The sequence below is a fragment of the Sus scrofa genome, chromosome 6 (assembly GCF_054392235.1).
Source record: "Sus scrofa isolate SSC_HxYL_T2T_F1_AM1 chromosome 6, Sscrofa_HxYL_maternal_Yorkshire_Landrace_v2.0, whole genome shotgun sequence".
Classification (NCBI taxonomy): Eukaryota; Metazoa; Chordata; class Mammalia; order Artiodactyla; family Suidae; genus Sus; species Sus scrofa.
The window spans coordinates 85,282,760-85,307,585 of record NC_139388.1 but is presented as its reverse complement, the minus strand read 5'-3'; the positions used below and the strand labels follow the sequence as shown (position 1 = coordinate 85,307,585).

Genomic DNA, 24,826 nt, shown 5'->3' with positions numbered 1-24,826 from the left:
CTGTACCTCGGTTTTCTTATCTGCCAAGTGGAGATAATGGCAGTTGTTCACCTTCTGGGGTGCTTAGGGCATATCTATGCAAAATCTAGACAGGGCTGATGTCGTCTGAGAACTGTATGTTTCTGGTCCGTGACAAGATAAGTTCAGACATTTGAGAAACTTTCATGGCATCATGACATTGCCATGGCATCCACGCATGAGAGCATGTGACCAACAAGTGTGGGTGTTGAAGTCACAGTCAGACCACATAGTGGGTACACACAAAACCCTGGAAGTTAAAAGCAACAAAAAATCCAAACCCTGTCTTTTACGGCATTTTTAGTTTGAGAAGAAGCCTGGGTAATAGATTAAGCAGAGCGTTTAGAACCGTGCCTCATAGAAAGGAAGTGTTTGGAGAATGTTCATCTGTTGTCATGATGCAGGAGTGAGTGTGTGTATATGTGGCTTGATCAGTGTGTGGGGTGAGTTTGAAAACGAGTACCTACGTATATATGTGTGTGTGCATGAATGTGTGGGATATTATGGCTTTATGGGTGAATGTGTCTGTGTATCTTTGCATAGGTGTGAGTGTGTAGGGGTGGGCACTGGAGCAAGGGGATCAGGGTGGGTTCCCGCCAATACCTTGCTGCCCGGGTCCCTTCATCATCAGTGAGGAGGCGAGGCTGTGGCAGCTGTAGCTGTAGGGCCTCAAGTTTTGCCATTGTACCGTCTGGGGGCAACAGGGTTACCAGCAGTGTGCCGGGAGTGTGTGTGTGTGGCAGGGCTGGTGGCTCCAGGACTCTACGTGCTAAGCTCTCAGGGATTCTGGGGCAAGGCTGGTCCCGGCAGACACTTTGGACGGATGGGATTATTGGGGTGGGAGTGGACTATTTCTGCAGTCCCACTTGGAGTGGGGTTGGGGGGCTCCTTAGCCTTGATACCAAACTCAGTGAGAGACTGGGAAGCCCCTCCTGCCTGCTTTCTCCTTGATGACATTTTTCATGGCAGTGATAATGCTTCTTTCCCTGTGACGTGACAGAGCCTGTGGGTGCCCATAAGGAGGCTGAGAGGAACCAGTCAGTCCAGCCCATGCCCCTATGACTTCTGCGCCATCACGTTTGCAGGCCTGGCAGCAGCCTCAGCCCCCCTCTGCCCCCAACCACCTGGGCATTGCCCAGATGCTGGTTAATGCCTTCCCGGTGTTCCGTGACACGCTCCCTCCAGAATGGGAATCCCTGCAAGTGATAACAGCCTTTTAGAGATTCACATCCTGTTTAACATACTTAAAAGTCGACCACAGGAGTTCCCGTCGTGGCTCAGTGGTTAACGAAGCTGACTACCAACCATGAGGTTGCGGGTTCGATCCCTGGCCTTGCTCAGTGGGTTAAGGATCTGGCGTTGCCATGAGCTGTGGTGTAGGTTGCAGACGCGGCTCATATCCCTCATTGCTGTGGCTCTGATTAGGCTGGTGGCTACAGCTCCGATTCAACCCCTAGCCTGGGAACCCCCATACACCACGGGAACGGCCCAAGAAATGGCAAAAAGACAAAAAAAAAAAAAAAAAAGTCGACCACAGGAGTTCTCGTCATGGCTCAGTGGTTAACGAACCCCACTAGTATCCATGAGGACTCAGGTTCCATCCCTGGCCTCGCTCAGTGGGTTAAGGATCTGGCGTTGCCGTGAGCTGTGATGTAGGTTGCAGACTCGACTTGATCCTGAGTGGCTGTGGCTGTGGCCATGGCCGTGGTGTAGGCTGGCAGCTACAGCTTCGATTCAATCCCTAGCCTGGGAACTTCTGTATGCCTCCGTTGCAGCCCTAAAAAGACAAAAAGACAAAAAAAAAAAAAAAAAAAAAAAAAAAAAAAAAAAAAAAAAAAGTCGGCCACATCCTGAGGTAAAGAAATCGGATCAGTTTGCCCAAGCCCAGAATTTGTCCAACATACAAATTCCCCAAATACCCTTTTGTAAATTTGACAAACATTTATAGAGAGCCTGCTACAAGCCCAGCTTTGTCATGGTTGTGGACACTGCTTCCTCCCAGCGGGACACTGAAAGCCAGCGGTCATGAGTGCCCAGCACTTGATGTCCTTCGTCCCATTTCATTGTCACCGGTCTCCTGGGAGTTAGACATCATTGCCCCATTTTAGAGACGTGAAAATGAGGCCCTCTCCAAAGATACATCGCTAACAAATGGCAGAGTTGGGATTCAAATCCCAGGACCTCTGACAGCAGAGCTCAAACTTTTCAAACAGGCCAGATCCCCCCGCGGCTGCCCCTCCCCAGCCCCAACCTCACCCACACCCCTAGCCCTGGCTCCATCCTTAGCCCAGGAAAACTCCTACGTACTCTTCAGAACCCCGATAAGGACCTCTAGGAGCTCCTATTTGTTCCCTGGAGAACCTCAGGGGGAAAAAATACTGTGAGTCCAAGAGATAATTTTTGCAATTCACATTTATTTTGAAAAAAAAAAAAAAAAAAGGTTCTGCTAAAAATACTCCTACAAAGGCATTGGAGTAACAAGGTCAGGGTTGCTCGTGGACACAGCTGGTGAGATTTCATTGGTCACAACAGTGTGGGTCCGGGAAGCCAGGTCTGACCTATGACCATCAGAACCCCAGCTGCACCCCTCCCCACCTCCCCAGCATTTTCAGGAAAACCTGTGACCAGAGGAAACAGAAATTCTGTGAAACCACATCCCACGGGCCCCAGTTGAAAGCTCTGGCCCACATGGCCAGGGTTAGAGTTTTGAGTGAACCCCTTGGGAGCTTTCCGGGTGCCCACCCCCACCACCCATGGCTCGGACAGCAGCTCTAGGAGGCCAAGGTCAGAGGGGGTGTCTTCGTGCCCCCAGAATGCTCCTTGGGGATCTGGATTTGATGGGCAAGGGTCCGACAGTGGAGAGGGGCTGAGTGGGGACCACAGGTAGCAGCACAGCATAGTGAATGCGAGGGCAAGTGCTGGGTCCGAGACCACTGGCCAACAGTGGGAACCGGGAAGGGCACCACCCACGTCTCCGAGTTTCCTAGTCTGTGGAGGGGGAGGATGGTTGTGCCTGTCCCCCAGGGCTGTGTGAGGGTTAAGCAAGACACCGTGTGTGAAAAGTTACGCACAGCGCCTGGCATATTGTTGGCACTCAAGGAATAGCAGCTATGACTAGGGTTTGGGGCTGAGCGTGGCCAACCACCAATTGCTCTTCTCTGGAGCTGAAAGAGCCTGGTTGTGAGTGAGTGGCCCTGCCAGACCCCCCCCCCCACCAGGTCAGCCTCAGGGGCTTGACTTCATGCCCTCTGCCCACCAGAGTCCCTGTCCACGGAGGGGAAAGCAGCCAGACTGATTACTGAGCTCTGAGCCCAATCCAGAGGCACCTCCTCCAGCAGTCTTCCAGACCCCATAGGCAGTGGCCTGAACTGGGACGTGAGGGGCTCCTGCATATGGGGGCTGGGACTGCGTGGCTGTGGGAGCCGCATCCGAAGTGTTGGAGGGAAGGCACCTCCTCTGGGATTTGCGGCAAGACCCTGTGGATGCCCAGGGTTAAGCCTCTGATTCTGAAAGGCAAGGCTGGGGTGCTTGGGGATGATTCTTTAGCTAATCCTGGCCCTGCAGCTTCCTTCCTAAGGGGGCAGGGCTCTCCACCCCAGATGCGTCCCTCCTGGGCTCCTGAACGGAGCTGTCTAACCTATTGGCCAGGAGACACTGTGACCTGTGTGGAGCTCTGCTGTAGCTTGGGACACTCAGCCCCCGATCGCTGCTGGCAGGGCCAGGTGCTGACAGTTCTACTCCTTAACCAGGGAGAGAAATCCAGCATCATGCTCAGAAGGAGCATCCTTGGTCTTTGCCGAGGTTCATCTCTTAACTCAGAGTCAAGGATGGAGTTGTTAGTGTTTGTTTTTAGCCGTCTCCCTCCCCATCTCTTTTTGTCTTTCTTGCTCTCTCTTTGTGCTTTGTCACTGCTGGGACTCTCAAGTTTGGGGAATCAGTGATGAGCAGTGGGACTTGAAATTTCAGGAATTGGCAGCATAGAATCATATGGTGGTGGAATCTTAAAAACACTGAACTCTTCTTGGAATCTGAGAATTATGAGGTTTTGCAACCTTAGAATCTTGGAATCTTTCACCCATGGAATGCTAGAATTTTGGACTCTTGCAGGGTCAGCAGGACCCCCCAGAGTGGATGTGGTACTGGTTTAGACCTCCTCCCTCCCCCACCAGGGGCTGTTAGCCCCTGAGTGAAGACAAGGACCTTCACTCCCTCTTCTTCCTCCAGGGGAAGCCGGGTCTTAGTCTGAGGGGCAGGGGCTGGTGGGGGGAGTTCTTTGAAGCTCCAGGTCCAGCTGGAAGCCCCACCTTGTCTTTGCCTGGCCCACCTGGCCAGGTATGGAGTGAACAGGCATGGATCATAGCCTTGAGGTCCGTGGGGTCTCCATAGGGTGGCCCTGGGCGGGCTGCTGGGCCCCTCTGAAGTATTAAGTTCCTGCTCTTTCTTGCTATATCAGCTTTCTTGAAGCAGCCTTCATGCTGTGAAACTAAACTCAGACAGACTCTGGGTCTGAGGGGGGTGGGTATCTTTGTAATTTTCCTGAAAGCTTAGTTCTTAATACATTCCTGAGGGTCAGCCCTTCCCCCTGACTTCTTGGGTCCTAATCCATGTCTGTGTTTGGGCATCTTATCTGACAATGTCCTGCTTTTTCCTAATCCTTGTCTACGCCAGGCCCTCTCTCGCTGCAGACATCAGGGCACAGTTCACTGCGGGGGAAGTGAAGAGAGGATTTTAGTGTCTGGAGGAATCTCCTGGAGGAGCTTGTTAAAAGCAGAGGCTCCGAAGCCCTACCTTGGCTATTCTGATTTAGGGGGTCAGAGTGGAGCAGGCAGAGGGCCTGGCTGGAATCCTCTGGGAATCGCCTCTGAGAATCCGGTCCCTCCTTTGTAGAGAGGGGATGGTGACACCTGTAAGGTCACCACTACCCTGGCACAGGGTAGTGACTGCGATTAGTGCAGTCCCTATGGCGTCAGCCTCCGGTGCGGTGTCCCTGAGCCTTCCTGTGTCACAGAGCAAAGGCCAAGTCACTTCTGGAGACCAGCACTCTGACTCTAGTGTCTCTGAAGGGGAGTGTGGCCAGCTTCAAGGCCGTAGCCCCTGCCGACTACGGTAGGAGCCGTTTCTTGGGAGGCTGGATCAAGGTGGGCAGGTGGTGTGGCTCCCTAACCTCCCTCTGGGTTCCCCGGTGTGACACGCTAGTGGAAAGGGCAGGACCCCAGCCCCCATCCAACATGTCTGGGTGACCTCTCTCTAGCCAGGGCGACAGGGCAGAGACACCTTTCTGAGCAGTTTGCATGCCACTTGCCCAGCCCCCAGCCCTGCTCGCTTGTTCCCTCTGCTCAGTCCCCTCGGGGCATCCCTGCCTCCCCGGCCCTCACCACCACCCGCATCCTCTCAGCTCCCTTAGTGCCTGGCCTGGAGGGAATGGGGTGGGCATCTCAGTTGAATGCAGCCGAATCAGGTAGCACAAAATCCAACCCTGCTGTTGCAAGCAGCTGAAATGACTCTTTGGATTATCTGCATCACTGAATGAGGATGGAAGAGGGAGCAGCAGGGCCTGGATTCTCTGGGAAGAAATGAGGGCTTCTCCAGGGGGCTCTTCCCCCTGGGGGAGGGGAGCTGGGAGGCGTCCTGCTCCCGTCTGATGGTGAAACTGCTTCCTCCTTTTGGAACCTGATGCTCACTCTGACCCTCTTCCGCTCAAGCGCCTGCCCTGGCCAGACGGTGCGCTGTGTCAGGCTGTGGTTTAAGCTTCCCCTTAACCCAGCCCTCACCTTCCAGCACGGCTCTGGTCCGTCCACGTACAGCTCCTCCCTGTTAACCAGTCTGGCCTTTGCCTCTTTGGGAACCCTGCACCTCCCACTCGGCATGGCCTCTCCCTCCACCTCTGTTATTGTCAAGATCACCTCCTCCATGAAGCCTTTCCTGACACCTCCAGCTGCTTTGATCTTTCTCTTCTCTTACCAGCCCCCGTTCAGACACCAGGTACTTCCTATGGCCTCGTTGAGCGTGGAGTGGGCCTGGATGCAGGTCAACAGCCCTGCTGTGTCCCTCCCTGGCTGTGTCATCCTGAGCAAGCTTCTTCCTCTCTCTGAGCCCCTCCTGACAGGACTGCAGTGGTGTTATTTCTTCTGGCAAGTCTTCCAGCCTTGGAACTTGGAACTTCAGGGGCTCAGGGGCTGAGGGCCCAGCACTGAGGCTAGGGTGTGAGGGCTTCAGCCAGGCGGGGGAGCCAGCCCCTGGTGGGAGCTCCTAGTCTGGAGATGAGCCCCTAACCTGAGAGGGGTGCAAGGCTAGAGACCGCCCATAAGGAGTGGCAAAGCCCCCTGGGAGGGACCGCCCAGACATGGCAGGGAAAGTCCAGCTGATGCCATCTGGGCAGTAAACAGCCACTGGTTAGTAAACAGCCACTGCCCCAAGTCCCTAAGGATCCCCAAAGGCACCTACCACTCTCGCTCCTATTCTGGGGCTTTCTGGTCTCACACTAAAGCCGCCACCTATTCTGATTGGCCCGCCCACGTCCTAGCAGTTGATAGACGTTTGAATATCATTACCCAGGAAGAGGCCGCTGATCATCAACAGTAACCCAGGGCGGAGGGTGGGGGAGCCTCTGCGGCAGTAGGAGGGAGGCGATGGCACAGCTCTCTATCACCCAGCCTGGCCCTGTGCACCCTCTCAGAGCAGCTGGTCCCCATTTCCATAGTGTCCTGGCCCATATTTACAGGGCAGCTTTCTTTCCTCAAGTACCCACTGTGGGCAGAGCAGCCAGAAACTCCTCTCACACTGCTGGGCAGGTGGGGACTGGCACTTGGGGAGGTTGAGCCAGGAAGGGATTAGTAACCAGGCAGCGGGTGGCTCAGCGCCGTGTGCCTGGGCGAGCGGGCAGCGTCTGTGAAAGGCGCTTGGCAGCGCGGCCTACCATCCCCACTGAGAAGCGAGCAAGAGCTGGGGTGGGGGTGTACCCCCAAAGCAGGGAGAGGAGAGCATCTACCTGCATCCGGGATGGTCACAGTGACGTCTGTCTGTTACCCTGAAGTGGAGACAGAGGGTCTGGGTAGCGCCCTTCCTCTTGAGAAGCAGGCACGTGGGGGCCCAGGACCCCTGAGGACTTGGGCTTGAAGGGTGGATGGGCAGACGTGCTGGCCAGCAGACACCAGCCTAGCGGCTTAAGACAGGACGCCATCTGACAGGAAGCACCGATTGCCAGCCCCCTGTGGGGCCCCAGGGCTGTGTGTGTGTGGGGGGCAGGGGCAGGCTGGGGAGATGGTTAATCTACAGAGCATCAGGGCAGCTCCCTCCAGAAGGTGACCTTGTGAGCCGGGACAGCTGCCATCCGTGCTGGGCATCTTTGGGGCACAAAGGGCAGCTGGCTGGGCCAAGGCCGGCCAGTTCATGGGAAACCAGCCAATGCCTTCCTGGTGGCTCGCTCTGCTGTTCCCTCTGGGGGTCCATTCTCCCTTCTAATCCCTTCCTTCCCTTTGCCTCTCAGGCTCTGAGAACAGGTGAGTGACAGATGACAGGCTGGTCCGTGCTGGATGCTTGCTTTGAATGAGGGGCCTTTGGTTGGCCACCTGCGGCCCACGTCTTTCTCACTGGTCAGTCTCCAGTGGACAAAGGGAAGGCTCCTGAGATGCAGCGTTCCTGGCTCCCCCTCCCCAGCCTCCTCCTTCCACATGAGAAATTTTGATTGTATGTGAGTAGAAGCCCGTCTGCTCAAAGAGTTGCCCAGGTTCAGGTGCAATATCTGTGGCTTTGACCGAGGGTCGGTGGGTTCTCCCTCATGCACTGCTGTCTACTCCCTGCTCCTGCTGCACCCTGGAGTGGCTTACCGTGATTTGCAGGGCATCAGACTCCAAGTTCTAAGCCACTTCCAACTCACTTCTTTCGTTGCCTGTGCTTTTGACAAGCCAGAGCCAGAAGGGCCACATGGACCATTGGAGTTCTCCACGTATTTTCTTAGCCCCGGGCCTTCTAGAACCCTGAGGAAGGAAGGGCCCCTTAGAAGAGCATCATGGGTCACTTGACATGTCCCAGGCATGCCAGGGTCCCTCTTGGAACTTACAGAGAACCGGGGTCATTTTCTAACTAAAGCATTTATTTCCATTCAGTTCACTAACCGATTGTTCCGATCAGGTGCCCGTGTTTGCTCTCAGGAGAGAGTCTGTGGCCAGACCTCCTTGGCTGATGGGTCTCCCATGGCCACGACCTTCAGACCTGGGCAAAGGTCCAATGGAGGGGAGAAGGTGGGAGAGAAGTCACACACTTTCTCCCCAGTGGGGGGAAGGAGCACACCTGCATGTGGTCTGAGGGGGACGCTCTGGAGGGCTGGCACATCACAGTGAATGATCCGGGTGCTGGCCTCTGATGCCGCCCAGGCTGGGCTCTCAGAGATGAAACTGGGTTGTGGCCATCTGAGGCCACTCTGGAACCTCGAAGGGGCCTATTTCCCCGGAAAGTACTGGAGAGACTGGGACAGGAGAGAGAAGTGGGCCAAGACTTCTGGCCCTGCAGCCTCTACTCCCCTCTCAATCCGTTGCTTTCAAAAACAGTCCTGGGGTGGGGTGCTCCTCCACCTCGGCCCCCACCCTCCGCCCAAATCTCCCTCAGTCTCTGAATGGCCCAGATGGCTCCCTGGCCGTTGGCTTTGGTGGGGCCTGGCAGCAGGTGGGAACGCTATGCAGAGGGGAGGGAAGGTGTCAATGAAAACCATATAAAAAATCCAGAAATGTGCATATAAAATCTCGCCCTTGGTGTATTGCCTAAGTCAGTAAGCAGAAAGCACCTTCTTCCTGGAGAAGGATCAGGTCCTCAAAAGGTAGGAAATGTCAAAGTGTCACTTCATTGTCATAAAAAAAAAAAAAAAAACCCAACAAACCCCCCAAACCAAATCCACCCCTGACCAAAATACCCCCGAGTCCACGAATTGCTGTAAACAAACCCAGATGCAGGAGCAATCCTTCTCAGTGGCAGTCGTAGCTGATGGCAGTCACTGCCGCATCAGTCCTCCAGGTGGGGGCTGGCGCCCAGCGGGGCCAGGGCCGCTGTGCACGTGACATGGACGTGGAGCTGCAGACCGGGGCGGGGGTTGGGGGGCCGGCCATCCTCAGGAAGGCTGACCTTTCTGGCGTCCCCAACCCAGGAGGACAGAAGTTCCTTTTCAGCCCCAGGAGCTGACAGGAGAAGCAGGTCTCTTTCATTGGAGTTTCTAAAATAGTCTCCAAAGACGGAAAGATTCTTCTGTTTGCCCAGTGGCAGCGGGATTGGATTTTCCCAGAGTGGTTCCCGGGGGCGGCTGTCCGTCTGCCCGCCCGTCCGCCTGGCACGTGGCTATTGAGCGAGGCCTGGAAGAGCAACTCCCGGGATGGGAGAGAAGGGTGGCCCCTGTCTCTTCCCTTCACATTTGTTTTCCTGAAAGTGTTTCTTGGCTCCGGCCAGGTCACCTTCCCAGAGGGAGTTGGAGAGAAACTGCTTTTGATCTCCGAGTGGACAAATCACATGGATCGCCCAAGCCCTTTTTTTTTCCCCCCAGAACAAGGATCGCTTTCCTTATGAGAATCCTCTTTAAAAAATATTCCTTGTATTTCCCGCCCCCTCCCAGGATCTATATTCTTTTGTCCCCATTCCCTTTTTTTTCCCATCATCTGAGTGGCACATGTTCTTGGTGACGTCTCGTGGCTGGAGCGCTGCTGGGTTCTTCCTGTTGCCTGTGGCCTCCTGGCAGGTGGCTGACCCTGCGGTGGCCAGAGAACCAGGGCCGGCATGTGGGGCGGAGGGGGCGGGGCCTGGAGGAAGAGGTGAGCCGAGGCCCGTGAACGTCAAACCTCCACAGACTGGATCTGGTTCATCTGTGCCCGCATCACCTGGATACTGTTCAGGATTTTTTTCTGGTGACCAGCCAAGGTGACTCCAACCCGGAGAATGTCCCTTTGGGAGAGAAGCGCATGTGTTAGGGAAATGTGGGGGTGGAGGGGCTCTGTCCGGTAGAGCTGCCCCGGCTGCTCCAGGGGTTTCCTGCTGGAGAAACCAAGGCAGGGGGTGGAGCCAGAGTGAGTGAAAGGGGAGGATGGAGCACGGGATCAGGAGTCAGGGCACCTGGGTGCACCTGTCTCCTCTGCTGCGGGGGAGGGAAAGGGCACCTGCGTTTACTAAATACCCACTCACGGGTCTTCCTGCCACGCCCCAGTTTACAGAAGAAAACCAGGGCTGAGGAAGGCTCTGTGATTTGCCCAACGTCACAGCTAGCGGGTGGCAGGAGGCCCAGGGGTAGACCTGAACGTGACTCCGTGTTGGCCGTCATGCCCCTCGGTCCCCCCGCATCCCTGCTGGGACACTATTTCTCACTCTCCAGAGCCCCCCACTTGGCAGGATGGGTGGGGTGGGGGGCTAATGATGGTGGGTGGGGGGCTGGGCACTCACTCCATCATCATCTGTGACACGACGTCGAAGGAGGTGAAGCCGGCGTTGGCGAAGCTCTCCTTGTACTGCCCCATCTTGATGGCCTCCAGCCACTCATCCACCGTGTTAAAGCTGGTGTAGTCAGGGATCGTGCGGTCCAGCAGCGGCAGGTTGATTCTGGGGGTGGGGTGGGCAACAGGGACAGTCAGGGCATGGGCTGACCTGGGCATGAGCCTGGGCCCACTTGCAGGTGGCGTGTACCTGCATGGATGCATCCATCTGTGTGAAGGCAGGTGAGTATCTATATATGTGAGTATTTCTAGGTGAGAGTGGGAGTGAGCTTGTACCCACAGGGATGTGCACAGGTATGCGTGTGAGTATGCAAGAGCGAGTGTGTGTGCATGACTCAAAGCTGGGGCTCCCTGGAAAGTCGAGGGAACCCTCTACGGGGACTGCTGAGAGGCTGGACCTCAGTGGTGAGGCGGGAGACACTTCTCCATGCTTCTTACTTTGAGGAGGGATTTCAGCCATGCTGATTATTGGCCGAATCCTCCCCAGTGCTGCTCTGTCCTCTCTACCCTGGCTGTGCTACAGGAAGCTGATCATGTGGACTGTGTCTCCAAAGTCCAAACAAAGCTGGTGGCGCTAATGGCAGTGACTTCCTGGTAGGGATGGCATGAAGCGACCCTCATGAGGCTAAAATCTTTGCATGGTTTTTACCTGGAGAATCGGGAGTGGCTGGTGTAGGGTCATGGTGAAGAGCAAGAGGCCCTCAGAACTTGACTGGAGAAGGACTTGGGCCCAGAGAGTCTCTGGACACAGTCAGCCCTGGACCTTGAGGACATGTGGCCGGACGCCCCTCAGAAACCCTGTGTGATCGAGAGTCCTGAAGAGGAAGAGGGTGCAGGGCCAGGACTGGGGCCTGTTGCAGCCGCCCCAGCAAGGCAGTGGTGGCTGCAGGCCTGACTGAGGGCGCCCCAGGCCCTCTGGGAGAAGGGAAGCCCTGGGATCCCTGGAGCTAAGGCACGTTCAGCAGAGCCAGACTCTCTGATGCAAGGGTGGCTACCCTGGTGTGGGGTCATGCATGCGTGTGTGGTATGCACTTCTGAATGTGTGTGCTTATTAGGGGCTTATGGATGTGTGTCAGTGCAAGAGCCGGAGTGTTGGGTGTGCCTATGTGTGTGAGACTGTGTGAGCATAAGCATGAGCATCTGTGCCCAGTTGTGGGTGCATCTACGGGTGTGTGTGTATGTGTGTGTGAGCATGGCCACATGGAGAAGGATGCAGATGCAAGTCAGAGGGTCCAGGTCTAAGTGTGAGGGAGGTAACTGAATGATGAGTAGGTCTATTCACCAAAACTCTAATGATTTCCCTTAAGGGTGGTCCTCTCTGATCACGCTTTGAAAGATGCTTTCTCTTCTGCTACCCAGATTGGGCTTCCTTCTCTTCAGGACTGTCTGTCCTGCACTCTGTACTCCAGGGCAGGTGGTCTCCCAGCAAACACTGGTGCTGTCCTTCCTCATCCCAACTCAGCCACACTGGGAGGGGGCGGGGCCAGGGCAGAGCTGGGAGAAGGGGTGGGGCAGGGCGGGACCATACCCAGAAGAGAGGGGCGCCATGGCTTTGAGGCTGTTGGGGTTGCGGATCATCTTGTCCAGCGTGTTGACGATCTGGCCGAACTTGGGCCGGTGGTTTCGGTCCTTCTGCCAGCAGTCCAGCATGAGCTGGTGCAGGGCGCTTGGGCAGTCCATGGGTGGTGGCAGCCGATAGTCCTGCTCTATGGCGTTGATTACCTGGGGACAGGACAGGGGCAGAGTGGGGTAGGGTGGGTGAGGTAAGAGCATCTGCCCTCTGGCTTGGCCCATCTTGGCTTCAGTACATTGCAGGACAGAGCTATCTGGTTGCCATGGTAACTGTCTCCACTTCCTGGAGGCAGCCCCAGGATGTGCCTCACCTGGCTTCCCACCATTCGTGGCCTCAGCCTGGTCTGGAAGCTGGGTGCCTGCACCCCACCACCCAGCACCCCAAGATGCTCTCCACCAGACTGACCCTACTGTGAGCAACCCTACCTGGCTCCTCTGTCAGGGACAGGAGCCTAAACACCTTTCCAAATTGTGCTGCCACCAGGGCCAAATTCATCTTCCCCACTTTGACTGTGGGTCACCTTCCCTGCTCAAGTTTCTCAAATATTCTCTGTTTTTGGAGTTCCTGTTGTGGCTCAGGGGTTAACAACCCCGAATGGCATCCATGAGGACGAGGGTTCGAGCCCTGGCCTTGCTCAGTGGGTTAAGGATCTGGCATTGCCATGAGCTGTGGTGTAGGTCACACACACAGCTCGGATCTCCTGTTGCTGTGGCTCTGGCGTAGGCTGGTAGCTCAGCTCTGATTGCACTCCTAGCCTGGGAACCTCCATATGCCATGGGTGTGCCCATAAAAAGACAAAAAGACCAAAAAAAAAAAAAAAAAACCCTGTTCTGCACTGTGGCAAATCAGAAATCCTTGGGTTGACCTTAAAGCACCCCATCATTGAGCCTCATCAACCTTTCTGGCCAACTTTCCTCTCCACTGCTCTCCAACATGACCCCTCATCAACCCCTCTCTGGGCCTTTGCACAGTTCTTCCCATCGAAAGCTCTCCTGTCTCCACGTCCCACTACTGTCTGAGTCCCGCCTGCCTGGAAAGACCTCCTGGCTGGTCTTGCCTGCAGTGCCCTTGCCCGAATACCCCTGGTGCATGACACCTGCCTTCTCTTTGGTACCTGATACATAGCACCTGATAACTACATCTGGTACCCAGAATAATTATCTTGGCTCCCACATGGACAGATACAGACTCATTCAGGGTTGGCCACAACGTGAATACATCCTGAAGATTTGCCACGTTGTGGCTGGGTAGGCCTTGCCTACTTCTGACCCCTAGAGAGTCTAGGGTCCTGGGCAGATGTGGGGGTGGGGCTGGGGGTTGCCCTGGCCCAGGATCTTGGAGCCCTTGCTCCCACCCGCCCTGGGGTGGGTGAAAGGCCAGGAGTTCTGGATCCTCCCTTCCCGGCTGGCTGACCAGGGGGGCTCTGCCCAGCCCTTGGAGACTTACATCCTGATTGGTCATGTCCCAGTAGGGCCGCTCCCCATAGGACATCACCTCCCACATGACGATACCATAGCTCCAGACGTCACTGGCCGAGGTGAACTTCCGGTACTGGATGGCTTCTGGGGCCGTCCAGCGGATGGGGATCTTCCCACCCTGGGGAACAGAATGAGGAAGGTTAATGAGTGGGAGGCTGACCTGAATGGCCTCTGCTCACCAAGCTCCCCACCCTATGCTGTGCGCTGCACGGTCCCACAAAGCGCCTCACTGTTTCCCTAGACTCACCTTGCTGCTCCAGACCTCCGGGCATTTGCACATGCCATTCCCTCTGCACGAAGTGCCTTCTCGCACCCCGCCATCTGGTAACCTCCGCCTCACCCTTGAAGTCCTTCTGAAAATCTTGCCCTGAGTCCCAGAGAGTTGCTCACGCTCCGACTCCAACTGTGCCCCATCCGCTCCATCCAGGGGGCGCTTCTCATACAGACCAGCACTCCTCACATGCCTCTTGCCTGGCTCTACTTGAACTATCTCGGAGCCCTCTGAAGCCTCTTCCTTTCTGTCTAAAACCCTTCAACCACCCCGAGAGCTTTCAGGAGAGAGTCCCAAGCCTGGGCATTCTAGGGCCTCCAAGACCTGGCTCAGCCTTCCTCTCAGCGTTGTGCTCACCACCCTCCCCGACAGCCGGCGGTCCAGTCACACCTTGCCAGGAGAATATGGCATATGACAAACTTACTGGCACTTGGCATTCAGCTCACCTATCACTCCCTCTAGCAAGCCTTCCTCTGCCTCCCCAGGCGGGTGCGTAACTCACAGCCCGGTCACTCCGTGCTGCTCTGCACATCTGGGTCCCCATGAGCCTGGGAGCTCCAAGAGGGCAGACAATGTACTTTATGTCTCTAGGTCTCCAAGGCCCAGCGCAAAGCTTGGCATGAGCAGGGCTCGGTGAAAACATACTGTGGGGAGAGGTGGTGGCCCTGTGACTCCAATGTTCCCAGGCTCCATCTTACCAGGGCGCTGGTGTAGGTGGGGTCTGAGGTATCGTCCTCCAGAAAGCGTGAGAGCCCAAAGTCAGACACCTTGCAGACCAGGTTGCTGTTGACAAGGATGTTGCGGGCGGCCAGGTCGCGGTGGACGTAGTTCATATCTGCCAGGTACTTCATGCCAGCTGCGATGCCCCGGAGCATGCCCACCAGCTGGATGACTGTGAACTGCCCATCATTTTGCTTTGGGAGAAGTAGAGGCAACACAGAGTAAATGGAAGGGCATGAGTGAGATCTCTGGAGCCTTCTTATGATGGGACACCACAACAGGACTCTGCCACCCTGGCCTGGGCTCCCTGTGGGAAGACTCGATCCTTAGGGACCTTAGAGGGGCCCAAGAAAGGCCAGTTTCAGGACAGTGGAGAGAACATGGGCTTTGAAGCAGACACAGCTGGTTTGATTCTGGATTGCCCCTTGTAGGCTGTGCAGCTTTGGGCATGTGACCTAACCTCTCTGAGTCTTTTTTCTCAACTATATGTTAAATCTGGGTAAGTTAACGCCCACCTTCTAGGACTGTTAGAGTTCAACAAGAAGGTGCACGGAAGGTGCCTGGCACATACTAGGTGCTTAAGAAATATTTGTTAAATAGCAGCTAGTCTAGTGGCATACTTCTGATTCCAAGTCAGTGCTCTTTGTCTCCCTGGTGGGCCTAGGACCCTGTCTCAACCATCTCGGCAACCTTGGGACTCTACTTCTCTTGGAGCCTCAGTTTTCTCTTGTGCCTAATGTGGAGGCCAGCTAAGAACCTGGATGGCAAGAGCGTGATTTCAGGTGGTACACCAACTCTGACCAACAGCTCATGGGTTAAGAAGGAGTCTGAGATGGTTTCTGTGTCCAGGGGGAGTGAGTCTGTGCGTAAGAGAATGGAAAGTGGCGACAAGCAAGCCGCTCCTGACCTAGATCTCTCCCCAAACCCTTTCAGGCTCTGAGAGTATGAAGCCTTGTCAGCCACCCCCTTTCCCGCCCCACCCCTCCTGGCTTCTCCTACCCGGAGGAAGGAGTCCAGGGAGCCATTCTCCATGAACTCAGTGATGATCATCACAGGTGTGCTCTTGGTGACCACGCCCTCCAGGTGGATGACATTGGGGTGGTCGAACTGGCCCATGATGGAGGCCTCGCTCAGAAAGTCCCGGCGCTGCTTCTCAGTATAGCCCGACTTGAGTGTCTTGATGGCTACGAAGATCTCTCTCTTGCCTGGCAGCTTCAGGTGGCCACTGCATACCTCACCAAACTCCCCTGGGACAGACACACCAAAAGAGGCACGATGTCACCAGGTGAAGTGCCACCTCCCTGTTCCCTGTCGCCTCTGCTCCTGGCCCATAGGAGCTTCTCCTCCTCAATGGTCAACTCATCCTCTCAGACACAGAGCCCCTGTGGATACTGGAGGGGCCCAGAAGAGTCCCAGCCATCTTTGGGAGTAAGAGTAAACCCTTCGTGGCCATCCCTTATTTGGCTGGGTGAGGGGTGGGATGTAGGGGAACCCGGGGAGATGAAGCGAGGGACCTGGGATGAATGGGAGGAAGGACAAAGCACTAGATGGAGGCCAGAGAATTGGGTTCCAGACTTAGCTCAATCTCTGCACAGTGTGCAAGCTCCTTCCAGCCCCATGCCTCAGTTTCCTCATCTGTCAACGAGGTGGGTTTACTAGGCGATCTCTGGGGGCCCTTCCACCTTGGGCATTCTGGACCTTCAGGCCTTGGAGGGCCCTCTGAGGCTCCGCCCTCCATCCTGCCCTCTGCCCCAGGAGTACACTGAGGCCACAGTGCCTGGGAGGGTACCGGCCACCTACCTGCTCCGATCACCTGCTCAATTTTGACACAGGAGATGTCAATTTCCTTGGCAAACTCCCGCACTGCCTCATTAGGGTCCTCGTAGGTGAAAGGGTCGATGTAGATCTTCATGCCCGGGGTCACTGGGAGAGAAGACCAGGCTTGGTCACACGCACTGACTCAAGTCATGTGGACAGACGGAAAAGTGAGAGCCAGTCCCTCCCTGGAGGGAAATCTACTCCTACGTGGCCCCCCTAAGAACTGAGTAACCCCCTGCAAGTTACTTGACCTCTCGGGGTCTCAGTACGCAGGTGGACACTGATCCTGAGTAAGGGCCAGGGGGACAGAGAGGTCAGCAGAGACAGCAGAGAAATTGGGTTTTTTGTTCTGACTCTACGTGATTCGTAAGGGCTTCCTGGAGCAGCTAAAAGACTGTCAGGATTGAGTAACAGTGTCTGTTTTGGGGCAAAGAGGATAGATAGGCTTGTCATTCTTGTGATAGAGAATCTGAGGACCAAAGCAGGGAAAAGGAAGTCAAGAAGGAAGAAAGAATTGGGACAAAAATACAGAAAGAGCAGGCCACCAGCTGTGTTCTTGGGCTTCTGCTAAGGAGATGGCTTTGCTTTTCAAGGCTTCACCCACGCCTCCTCTCCCCTCAGGAGACATCCTGCTGCCTCAGCCTTCCCAGGCACTGGAGGGACTGCCTGGCCAGGGTCTGCGTACCCACGGCTCCTGGGCCTGCCTCCCAGGTCCCCCACTAGCCAAGTCTTAAACTTTTCTCCATCTCAGATTCCCTGATGATCAGCATGAGGCTGGACACAGCCCATATGAATTTGACTCCTGACCTGAGGTGGCTTTTTATTTTCTGAGGCAGAAAAGAAGATTGGAACTTGGATGTTAAAGACCCAACTCTGACCCCATCACTGAGTCAGCAAAAGGCTTTGAAGGAAGGGAAAGATGATCCGTCCCTCATTCCCCCACCCCGATAACTAGTCTTCCACTTCTCAGACCCTCTGGCCCTCTCAGATCCCTCTGCTTCCCAGCTCCCTGTCCACATGCTCCCCCTGCTCCAGGAGCTGGGACTATGGACGCAGCAGCTCAGGGAGGCAGGAGCTGGAGTCTCTGGGCCATAATAAGACTTGACAAGCCAGTGAGTGGAGCCACAACCCTGCTTAGCTGTGTGACCTTGGACATGTTAGTTGACCACTCTCAGCCTCTAATGCAGACATTCCAGCCATCTAAGAGTTGGAGCCTCTAACACAGGGCTTGGCACAATGGCCTACTGCCTGTTTTGTGATAAGGTGTCATAAATAAAGTTTTATTGGGACACAGCCACACACCTTCCTTTGCGTGTGGTTGCTTTCCTGCTGCAGTGGCTGAGTTGAGCAGTTACAACAGAGACTTTAAGGCATACAAAGCCTAAAATATTTTTACCGTCCGGCCCTTTAGAGAAAAGCTGGCTAACCGCTGCTCTAACACATTAGTTTTATTTTGGATTATTTGTGTGGGTGTCTGTCTAGCCCTTTAGGTCAGAGTTTTCTTAATTTGGGTCTATGAGCCACTTGGCAGTCCCAGGATGGGTTTGGTGGGGCTGCTGAAATGGAATGCATTTATTATTGTTACTGCCTCTTTGAGTAAGAAAAATAACTTATACTCCTTTTAAATAGTTTAAGGGAGTTCCCATTGTGGCGCTGCAGAAATGAATGCAGCTAGTATCCATGAGGATGTGGATTCAACCCCTGGCCTCGTTGGTGGGTTAAGGATCTGGTGTTGCCGTGAGCTGTGGCATACATCACAGAAGCAGGCTCAGATCCCGCGTTGCTATAGCTATGGTGTAGGCCAGTAGCTGTAGTTCCCATTCGACCCCTAGCCTGGGAACTTCCATATTCCACGGGTGTGGCCCTAAAAGGCCAAAAAAATAAAAAAAATAAAAAAAAGTTTAAGGATCATGTAAGTAACTTTTACTTGTTGAAAGTAGAAAGTAAAAGTTCTCCAAAGTCTGTCCCCAAGTATAGAGTTTTTTCTGGATTTTTCTATCTTGAAAAAATTTTTTTTTTTTTTTCTTTTTAGGGCCATACCCACAGCATATGGAGGTTCCTAGGCTACGGGTCTAATTGGAGCTGTAGCCGCCAGCCTACACCATAGCCATGGCAACGCCAGATCTGAGCCACGTCTGCGACTTACACCACAGCTCACGGCAATTCCAGATCCTTAATCTTAACCCACTGAGTGAGGCTAGGGATTGAACCCACAACCTCATGGTTCCTAGTCGGATTCGTTTCTGCTGAGCCATGATGGGAACTCTTATAATTTTTTTTATACACACACATGTATATTTGTGTTTCTATGGCCATAGGATCATACTCAGAGGTGCCTGAGACCCCCGAAGAGGTTAAGAACCACCATCTTAGCTGTGGAAGCCTGGGAGGAGGGGGGCAGTGCATGTTTTCCTCATTCCTCCCTCCCTGGCACACTGCACACAATAGACACTCAGTGTCTGTAGAATCAGATGACAGAATCCAGATGCTGGAGGTAGAGGACGAAGAGCAGTTGCCACTTACTGAGCCCTTCATCTGTGCCCAGCAGTATGCTGGGCTCAAGCCAGGGGTTGAACCTGTGTTGCTACAGTGCCAGTGCCAGATCATTAACCTGCTGCACCACAAGGGAACTCCCAGGGATTATTATTCTTATTTCTCATGTGAGAAAACTATAGCTCAGAGAGACTAAGTAATCTACCCAAGGCCACAGAGCCAGCAAATGGCACAGCAGGATTTGAACCCAGGTCCATCAGAATTTAGCTAAGGGCCAGGGCTCTTTTAAAAATTTAATTAATTTTTTATTTTTGCTTTTTAGGGCCGCACCTGTGGCATATGGAGATTCCCAGGCTAGGGGTCTAATCCAAGCTACAGCTGCTGGCCTACACCACAGCCACAGCAACACCAATCCGAGCTGCATCTGCGAACTACACCACAGCTCATGGCAACACCGGATCCTTAACCCACTGAGCGAGGCCAGGGATTGAACCTGAAACCTCATGTTTTTTTTTTTTTCTCCCCACTGTACAGCAAGGGGATCAAGTTATCCTTACATGTATACATTACAATTACATTTTTTTTCCCCAAAAACCTCATGGTTTTTAGTTGGATTTGTTTCCACTGAGCCACGATGGAGACTCTTTTTTTTTTTTTTTTTTAAATGGCTGCACCTGCAGCATATGGAAGTTCCCAGGCCAGGGATCGAATCCAAACCACAGCAGTGACCTACCCCATAGCTGTGGCAATGCCAGATCCTTGACCCGCTGTGCCATGGCAGGAACTCCCAGGCCAGTGCTCTTAATCACGTTGCTCACTGCCTCCTAGAGGAAATTCACCCAGATCTGGTCCATGCCTCCTCCTCTTGGAGTATTCAGTCATAACGACTCCCTCCCCAAGTCAGCCTTCCTTAGAGTCTGGGCGCCAGGTCCCTGGAGATGCTCCTTTTTTTGCCCAGACTCATGTCTGGCCTGTGGTTCTTGGTGACTGACTTTCCGCCTCCCTCCCGACAGAACTGAGGGGAAGCCCTTTCTGTGGGGCCACCTGGGAAGGGAGGATGGGAATGGGTCAGCTTAGGGAGTTAAAAGAGAAGCACGGCAGGTGCTCAAAGCCTGTGTGGGTGCTGCTCACAGATCAGATGCTGTCCCCAAGCCTTGGCCAGGTGTGTTAGTCAGGGGGGCTCTCTCTTGCTTATAGGACAAAGTGCCTTTAGCATTCTGAGTGCTCCATGATGGACCCCACTTACTGCTCCCTGCTCCTCCATATGCCAGCACAAGGAATTATTTACCCAGAGATCCCAGACACACCTCATAATTTCTTGCCTCCATGCTTTTGTTTATTTATTTATTTTAGGGCTGTACCCAAGGCATATGGAATTTCCCAGGCTAGGGGTCGAATTGGAGCTGCAGCTGCCAGCCTACACCATAGCCACAGCAACATAGGATCCAAGCCATGTCTGCAACCTACACCACAGCTCATGGCAACATTGGATCCTTAACCCACTGATCGAGGCCAGGGATAAACCCACATTCTTATGGATACTAGTCGGGTTCATTACTGCTGAGCCACAATGGGAACTCCCACCTCCATGCATTTGTTTATGTGGTTCCTTCCACCTGTAACACCTTTATCTTCCTTGCTGTGTTCAGATCAAAAGCCACCTCCTCTGTGAAGCCTGCCTGGATTAGCATCAGTGGATACCGATGCTTTCTCCTCAGGTTCCTGCCACCCTGTCTCCACACCCACTCCTGTGGCACTGATGCCTGCATGGCTCTTCTACCTGGTATCAGGGCTCCCAGATTCACAGGCCTACAGCCTCCTGCCATCCTTTCTGGAACACTCTCTTGTCTGTGAGGGCTTGTTTTATGTACTCTCCCCCAAGGGGGCAGAGGCCATGCCTGTCTCATTCTTGCTAAATCCCAGGACCTGGCACATAGAGGGTGCCCGGTAAATGCTTACCAAAGGAATGGTAGGGCTCTTCTTACTAACACGTCTTCTTCTCTCTCCACCTTTGGGGCCATAAACACCTTTAAGAATTTGATGAAAGCGATGAATCTGCCCCTTGGAAAGGTAATAACCTGTGTGCACCTGTCCATAGTCAAAATCCATATAATTTTGGAATGTTCCCAGGCCCTTGAAGCTCATGGAAATCTGTGAACCCCAAGTTACGAGCCCTTGTTTGAGAATGTTCTCTCTGGAGTATAAGTGTAGGTGGCATACAGTAGATGCTTAATAAATGCTTTCGGAATGTGTGGCTCTGAGCTTTCCCATCCCCGCTTCAGTGACCCTTTGGTTTCACCTCACCATTACTAACACTGTGGGCTCACAGTTTAGCGTGGATTCACCACTCAGCAGACCCTGGTCTAGGCACGTCACAGGTATCAACCCAATTACGCCTCCCTGACAATGTTCCTAGATAAATACTGTTATTAGGCTGAGCCCTATGAAATTCAGTATTTGATTGTTTCCAGCGATAAAAGTGGCAGTGTCATTTGGTCCATGCTAATATTATCCCTCTTTTTTGGATGAAGAAACTGTGGTGTAAGAAAGGTTAGATGACCTGTCCAAGGGGACATGGACATGGCTAATAAGTGGTGGAAGTAGTTTAAATCCAGGTCATCTGGCTAGAGAGTCTACACTTATAACTACTAGGCTACCGGTTTATTCTAGGCTACCGGTGCTTCCCCAACTGTCTCTTGGAGTAGAATGTGAGCCTCTGGGACCAGAGCCTTGCACAAGGCCTGGTTCCCAGAAGGGGCATTTGCTGAACTGAAGTTGGATAGGGACCTCTGCGGCAGGAGTCTTCAGAAAATGCGGAGCTACTGTTTGAAAGATTTAGGACGGTCAGGGTCACCAACTGCCATCCTGAAGCCACATGAGAAATTCAGGATGAGGGAAGAGGAAGCAGGCATCCAGAGACCTGGGTTTGAATTCTGCATCTGCCAGTAATAATGGTCACAGATAAGCTGCCCTATGAGTTTGAATTCAGGATCCGCCACTGTATTGATCCAGCTATGTGTCTGTGGGCAAGTCACTTAACCTCTCTGAATGCATTTTTTTTTTCAGCTACAAAATGGAGATAATACATCAGTCAATCCCCTACATCATATGCAGCCTGCAAAGATTAAATGAGAATCTTTTCAGGGGCTTAGTACAATATTTAGCAAATAGAAAGCAATGAATAATTGTTAACTGTTCTAAAGAAGAGTTGGCTATTATTAAATATTATTATTACAAAGCATTTTAATATCCATTAATTCATCTCATCCTCACAATTCTGTGAACGAAGTATGATTTCTGCTGCTTCCCATAGAAAGATACCAAGGGAGTTCCTGTCGTGGCGCAGCAGGTTCGATTCCTGGCCTTCTCGCTCAGTGGGTTCAAGGATCTGGTGTTGCTGTGAGCTGTGGTATAGGTCGTAGATGCGGCTCGGGTCCTGCGTTGCTGTGGCGTAGGCCGGCAGCTGTAGCTCTAATTGGACCCCTACCCTGGGAACCTCCATATGCTGCGGGGGTGGCCCTAAAAACCAAAAAAAAAAAAAAAAAAAAAAAAAAAGATAGCAAGGCTCAGCCAGGTTTGATGGCTTCCGCAAGGTCCCCCAGCTGGCCAGTAACAGAGTAAGGTTGAAAAACTGACTGAGTCCTTCTGGTTCCACACCCAGGCACCAGAGACCTCAATACTCATTCAGCACCTGCTAAACAACTGAAAAGTGACTCGAGAGTGACTTTGAGCCCATCACACACAGACCTGGGTCTCAGCTTCCTCCTCTGTTCCAGCCACACAGGGCTGCTAGTGGATAAGTGATCACAGGGCTGGTGGTGTTTTGAGGGGAAAAAAAAAACCTGCTCAGATACAGAGCAGGAGCTTGGGCCTGAGCATGTGTTGATCTGTGAACAACATGTTCTCTATTCTGGGGTCTATTTTTAAAATACATCCCTGCTGTCACCTGTTTCCTTGTAGCTGACTCACACTCTAAATAGTGATGCTCTCAAATGGCTCCAGGTGACAGAGTGTGCGAGCCTGTCGTGTTCTAGCCCAGAAGATTACAGGTAGCACAGCGTGGCTGACTGAGAGTGTGTCCTCTGGAGCCGGACACCCTGGGATCGTACCCCAGCTTTCACCCTGCGCAGCTGCGGGACCTCTCTGTGCCCCGGTTTCCTCACCCTCAAAGTGGGAAATTATATGGATGAAATGCATAAATACATGTTAAGCATTAAAACGATTCTTGGCACACAGACCACAATACATTTAGCTACATCTACCATCAGGATTTTACTACTTGGGGAAGAGGATGAGGTGGTAGAATTCATGGCTTTTATTTTTAACATACAGGTGGATTTTTATTTCAGTGGAGTTAAATTTGTCCACCTTCGTCTTGTGGTGCTCCCATTGCTTTTATGTTGAGAGAGTGCTTTTCCAGCCACATATCAGTTAAACAGCTACCCAAATTGTCTTCTGGAAATTTTAATGGTTTAATTATTTTTACATCTTATGTCTAAAATGATTTTTAAGAGCAGGAACTTTTACTTCAAGTTGAGTCTTTTTTTTTTTTTTTTGGTCTTTTTGTCTTTTCTAGGGCCATACCCATGGCATATGAAGGTTCCCAGGCTAGGGGTTGAATCAGAGCCGTAGCCATCGACCTACGCCAGAGCCACATCAATGCCGGATCCAAGCTGCATCTGCAACCTACACCACAGCTCATGGCAACGCCAGATCCTTAACCCACTGAGTGAGGCCAGGGATCAAACCTACAACCTCATGGTTCCTAGTCGGGTTCGTTAACCACTGAGCCACAACAGGAACTCCTCAAGTTAAGTCTTACCCAGAGGCTAAATACCTAGAACTCCCGGATTCTGCTCTTTCTTTCTTTTCGGCCACGCCCACAGCATGTGGACATTCCCAGGTCAGGGATCGAACTTGCACCACAGCAGCAACCCAAGCTGCTTCATTGACAATGCTGGATCCTTAACCTGCTGCACCACAAGAGAACTCCGACCCTGCCCTTCTTGCATCGCCATAGCCAACCTTGCAGGAAACTGAGTGGCTCTACTTTCAAAGGATGTCAGAATCTAACCACTTCCCACCAGCTCCTCCTCTGCCACCCTGGTCCAGCCACCATCATATCTTCCCTGGATTATTCCAACAGCCACCTCCCTGTCCCTGCTCCGTCCTTGCCTGGCGTAGTCCAGCCCCTTCAGTCATTCTCCACATAGCAGCCAGAAATCCCATGAAAACGGTAACTCAGAGCACATCAGGTTTTTTTTTTGCTCAGACCCTTCTAGAGGCTCCTCGTTTCACTCAGGATAAAAACCATGGCTTTGCTATGGTTGACAAGAATCTGCATGTTGTGGCCCCTTGTACCTCCAGCTCCTGCCCCCTCACTGCTCCAGTCACTCTGGCCTCCTAGCTGTTCCTGAACCTGCCAGCACGCTCTGGCCTCAGGGCCTTTGCACTGGCTGTTCCCTCTGCCTGGGAGCCTCTTCCTTCAGGTTCTACACAGCTCCCTTCCCCAGCTCCTCTGTTCCTTTGTTCAAAGGAAACCACCTCGATGAGGCCAGCCCCTTCTCCTTGATCTAAAAACAGTCCTGACCCCTGCAGCGCTCAGATCACGCTGTTCTACTTTGCTTTTTTCCACGGTGCTTTCATCTTCTGATACACCATACGCTTTACTCACTTATTGCGTGTGTTTTAAAAAAAACCCCTGACCCTCCCACTAGAATTAAATTCCACCTGGGCAGGGCTATTTGGTGTGTTGACTTGTGTGTCCCCAGCACTTAGAGCAGTGCCTGGCATACATAAGGGGTCACAATAAATATGTGACAAATGGAGGGATGCTGATGACCCCCCTCACTCAGTGGCTATATGAGAGCCCTAGGGTACCCCACTGAGTGCAGTCTGAGAACCTCTATTGGACCTATTTGGAATTTCTGTTTGCTAAGTGAGCTGGAGTGAGGACCCATATCTACTGTCACCACATGACCTTGGGTCTGCC

At 53.2% G+C, this 24,826-nt stretch overlaps 1 protein-coding gene across 11 annotated transcripts in view; it reads right to left on the bottom strand.

Moving 5' to 3' along the window:
• Positions 1 to 2,412: 2,412 nt before the first annotated feature.
• The window catches only part of EPHB2 (EPH receptor B2), a 199,738-nt gene continuing 177,324 nt past the window's right edge, over positions 2,413 to 24,826 (bottom strand). For all 11 annotated transcript variants that reach the window (XM_084963279.1, XM_084963281.1, XM_084963284.1 and 8 more), the window contains 7 exons: positions 16,324 to 16,446; positions 15,523 to 15,770; positions 14,502 to 14,717; positions 13,501 to 13,650; positions 12,010 to 12,203; positions 10,432 to 10,587; positions 2,413 to 9,939 (listed from right to left, as the gene is read on the bottom strand). In XM_084963279.1, coding sequence (XP_084819405.1) covers positions 9,831 to 9,939; positions 10,432 to 10,587; positions 12,010 to 12,203; positions 13,501 to 13,650; positions 14,502 to 14,717; positions 15,523 to 15,770; positions 16,324 to 16,446 — 1,196 coding nt within the window. In that variant the 3' untranslated portion in view covers positions 2,413 to 9,830. The remainder of the gene's footprint in view (positions 9,940 to 10,431; positions 10,588 to 12,009; positions 12,204 to 13,500; positions 13,651 to 14,501; positions 14,718 to 15,522; positions 15,771 to 16,323; positions 16,447 to 24,826) is intronic.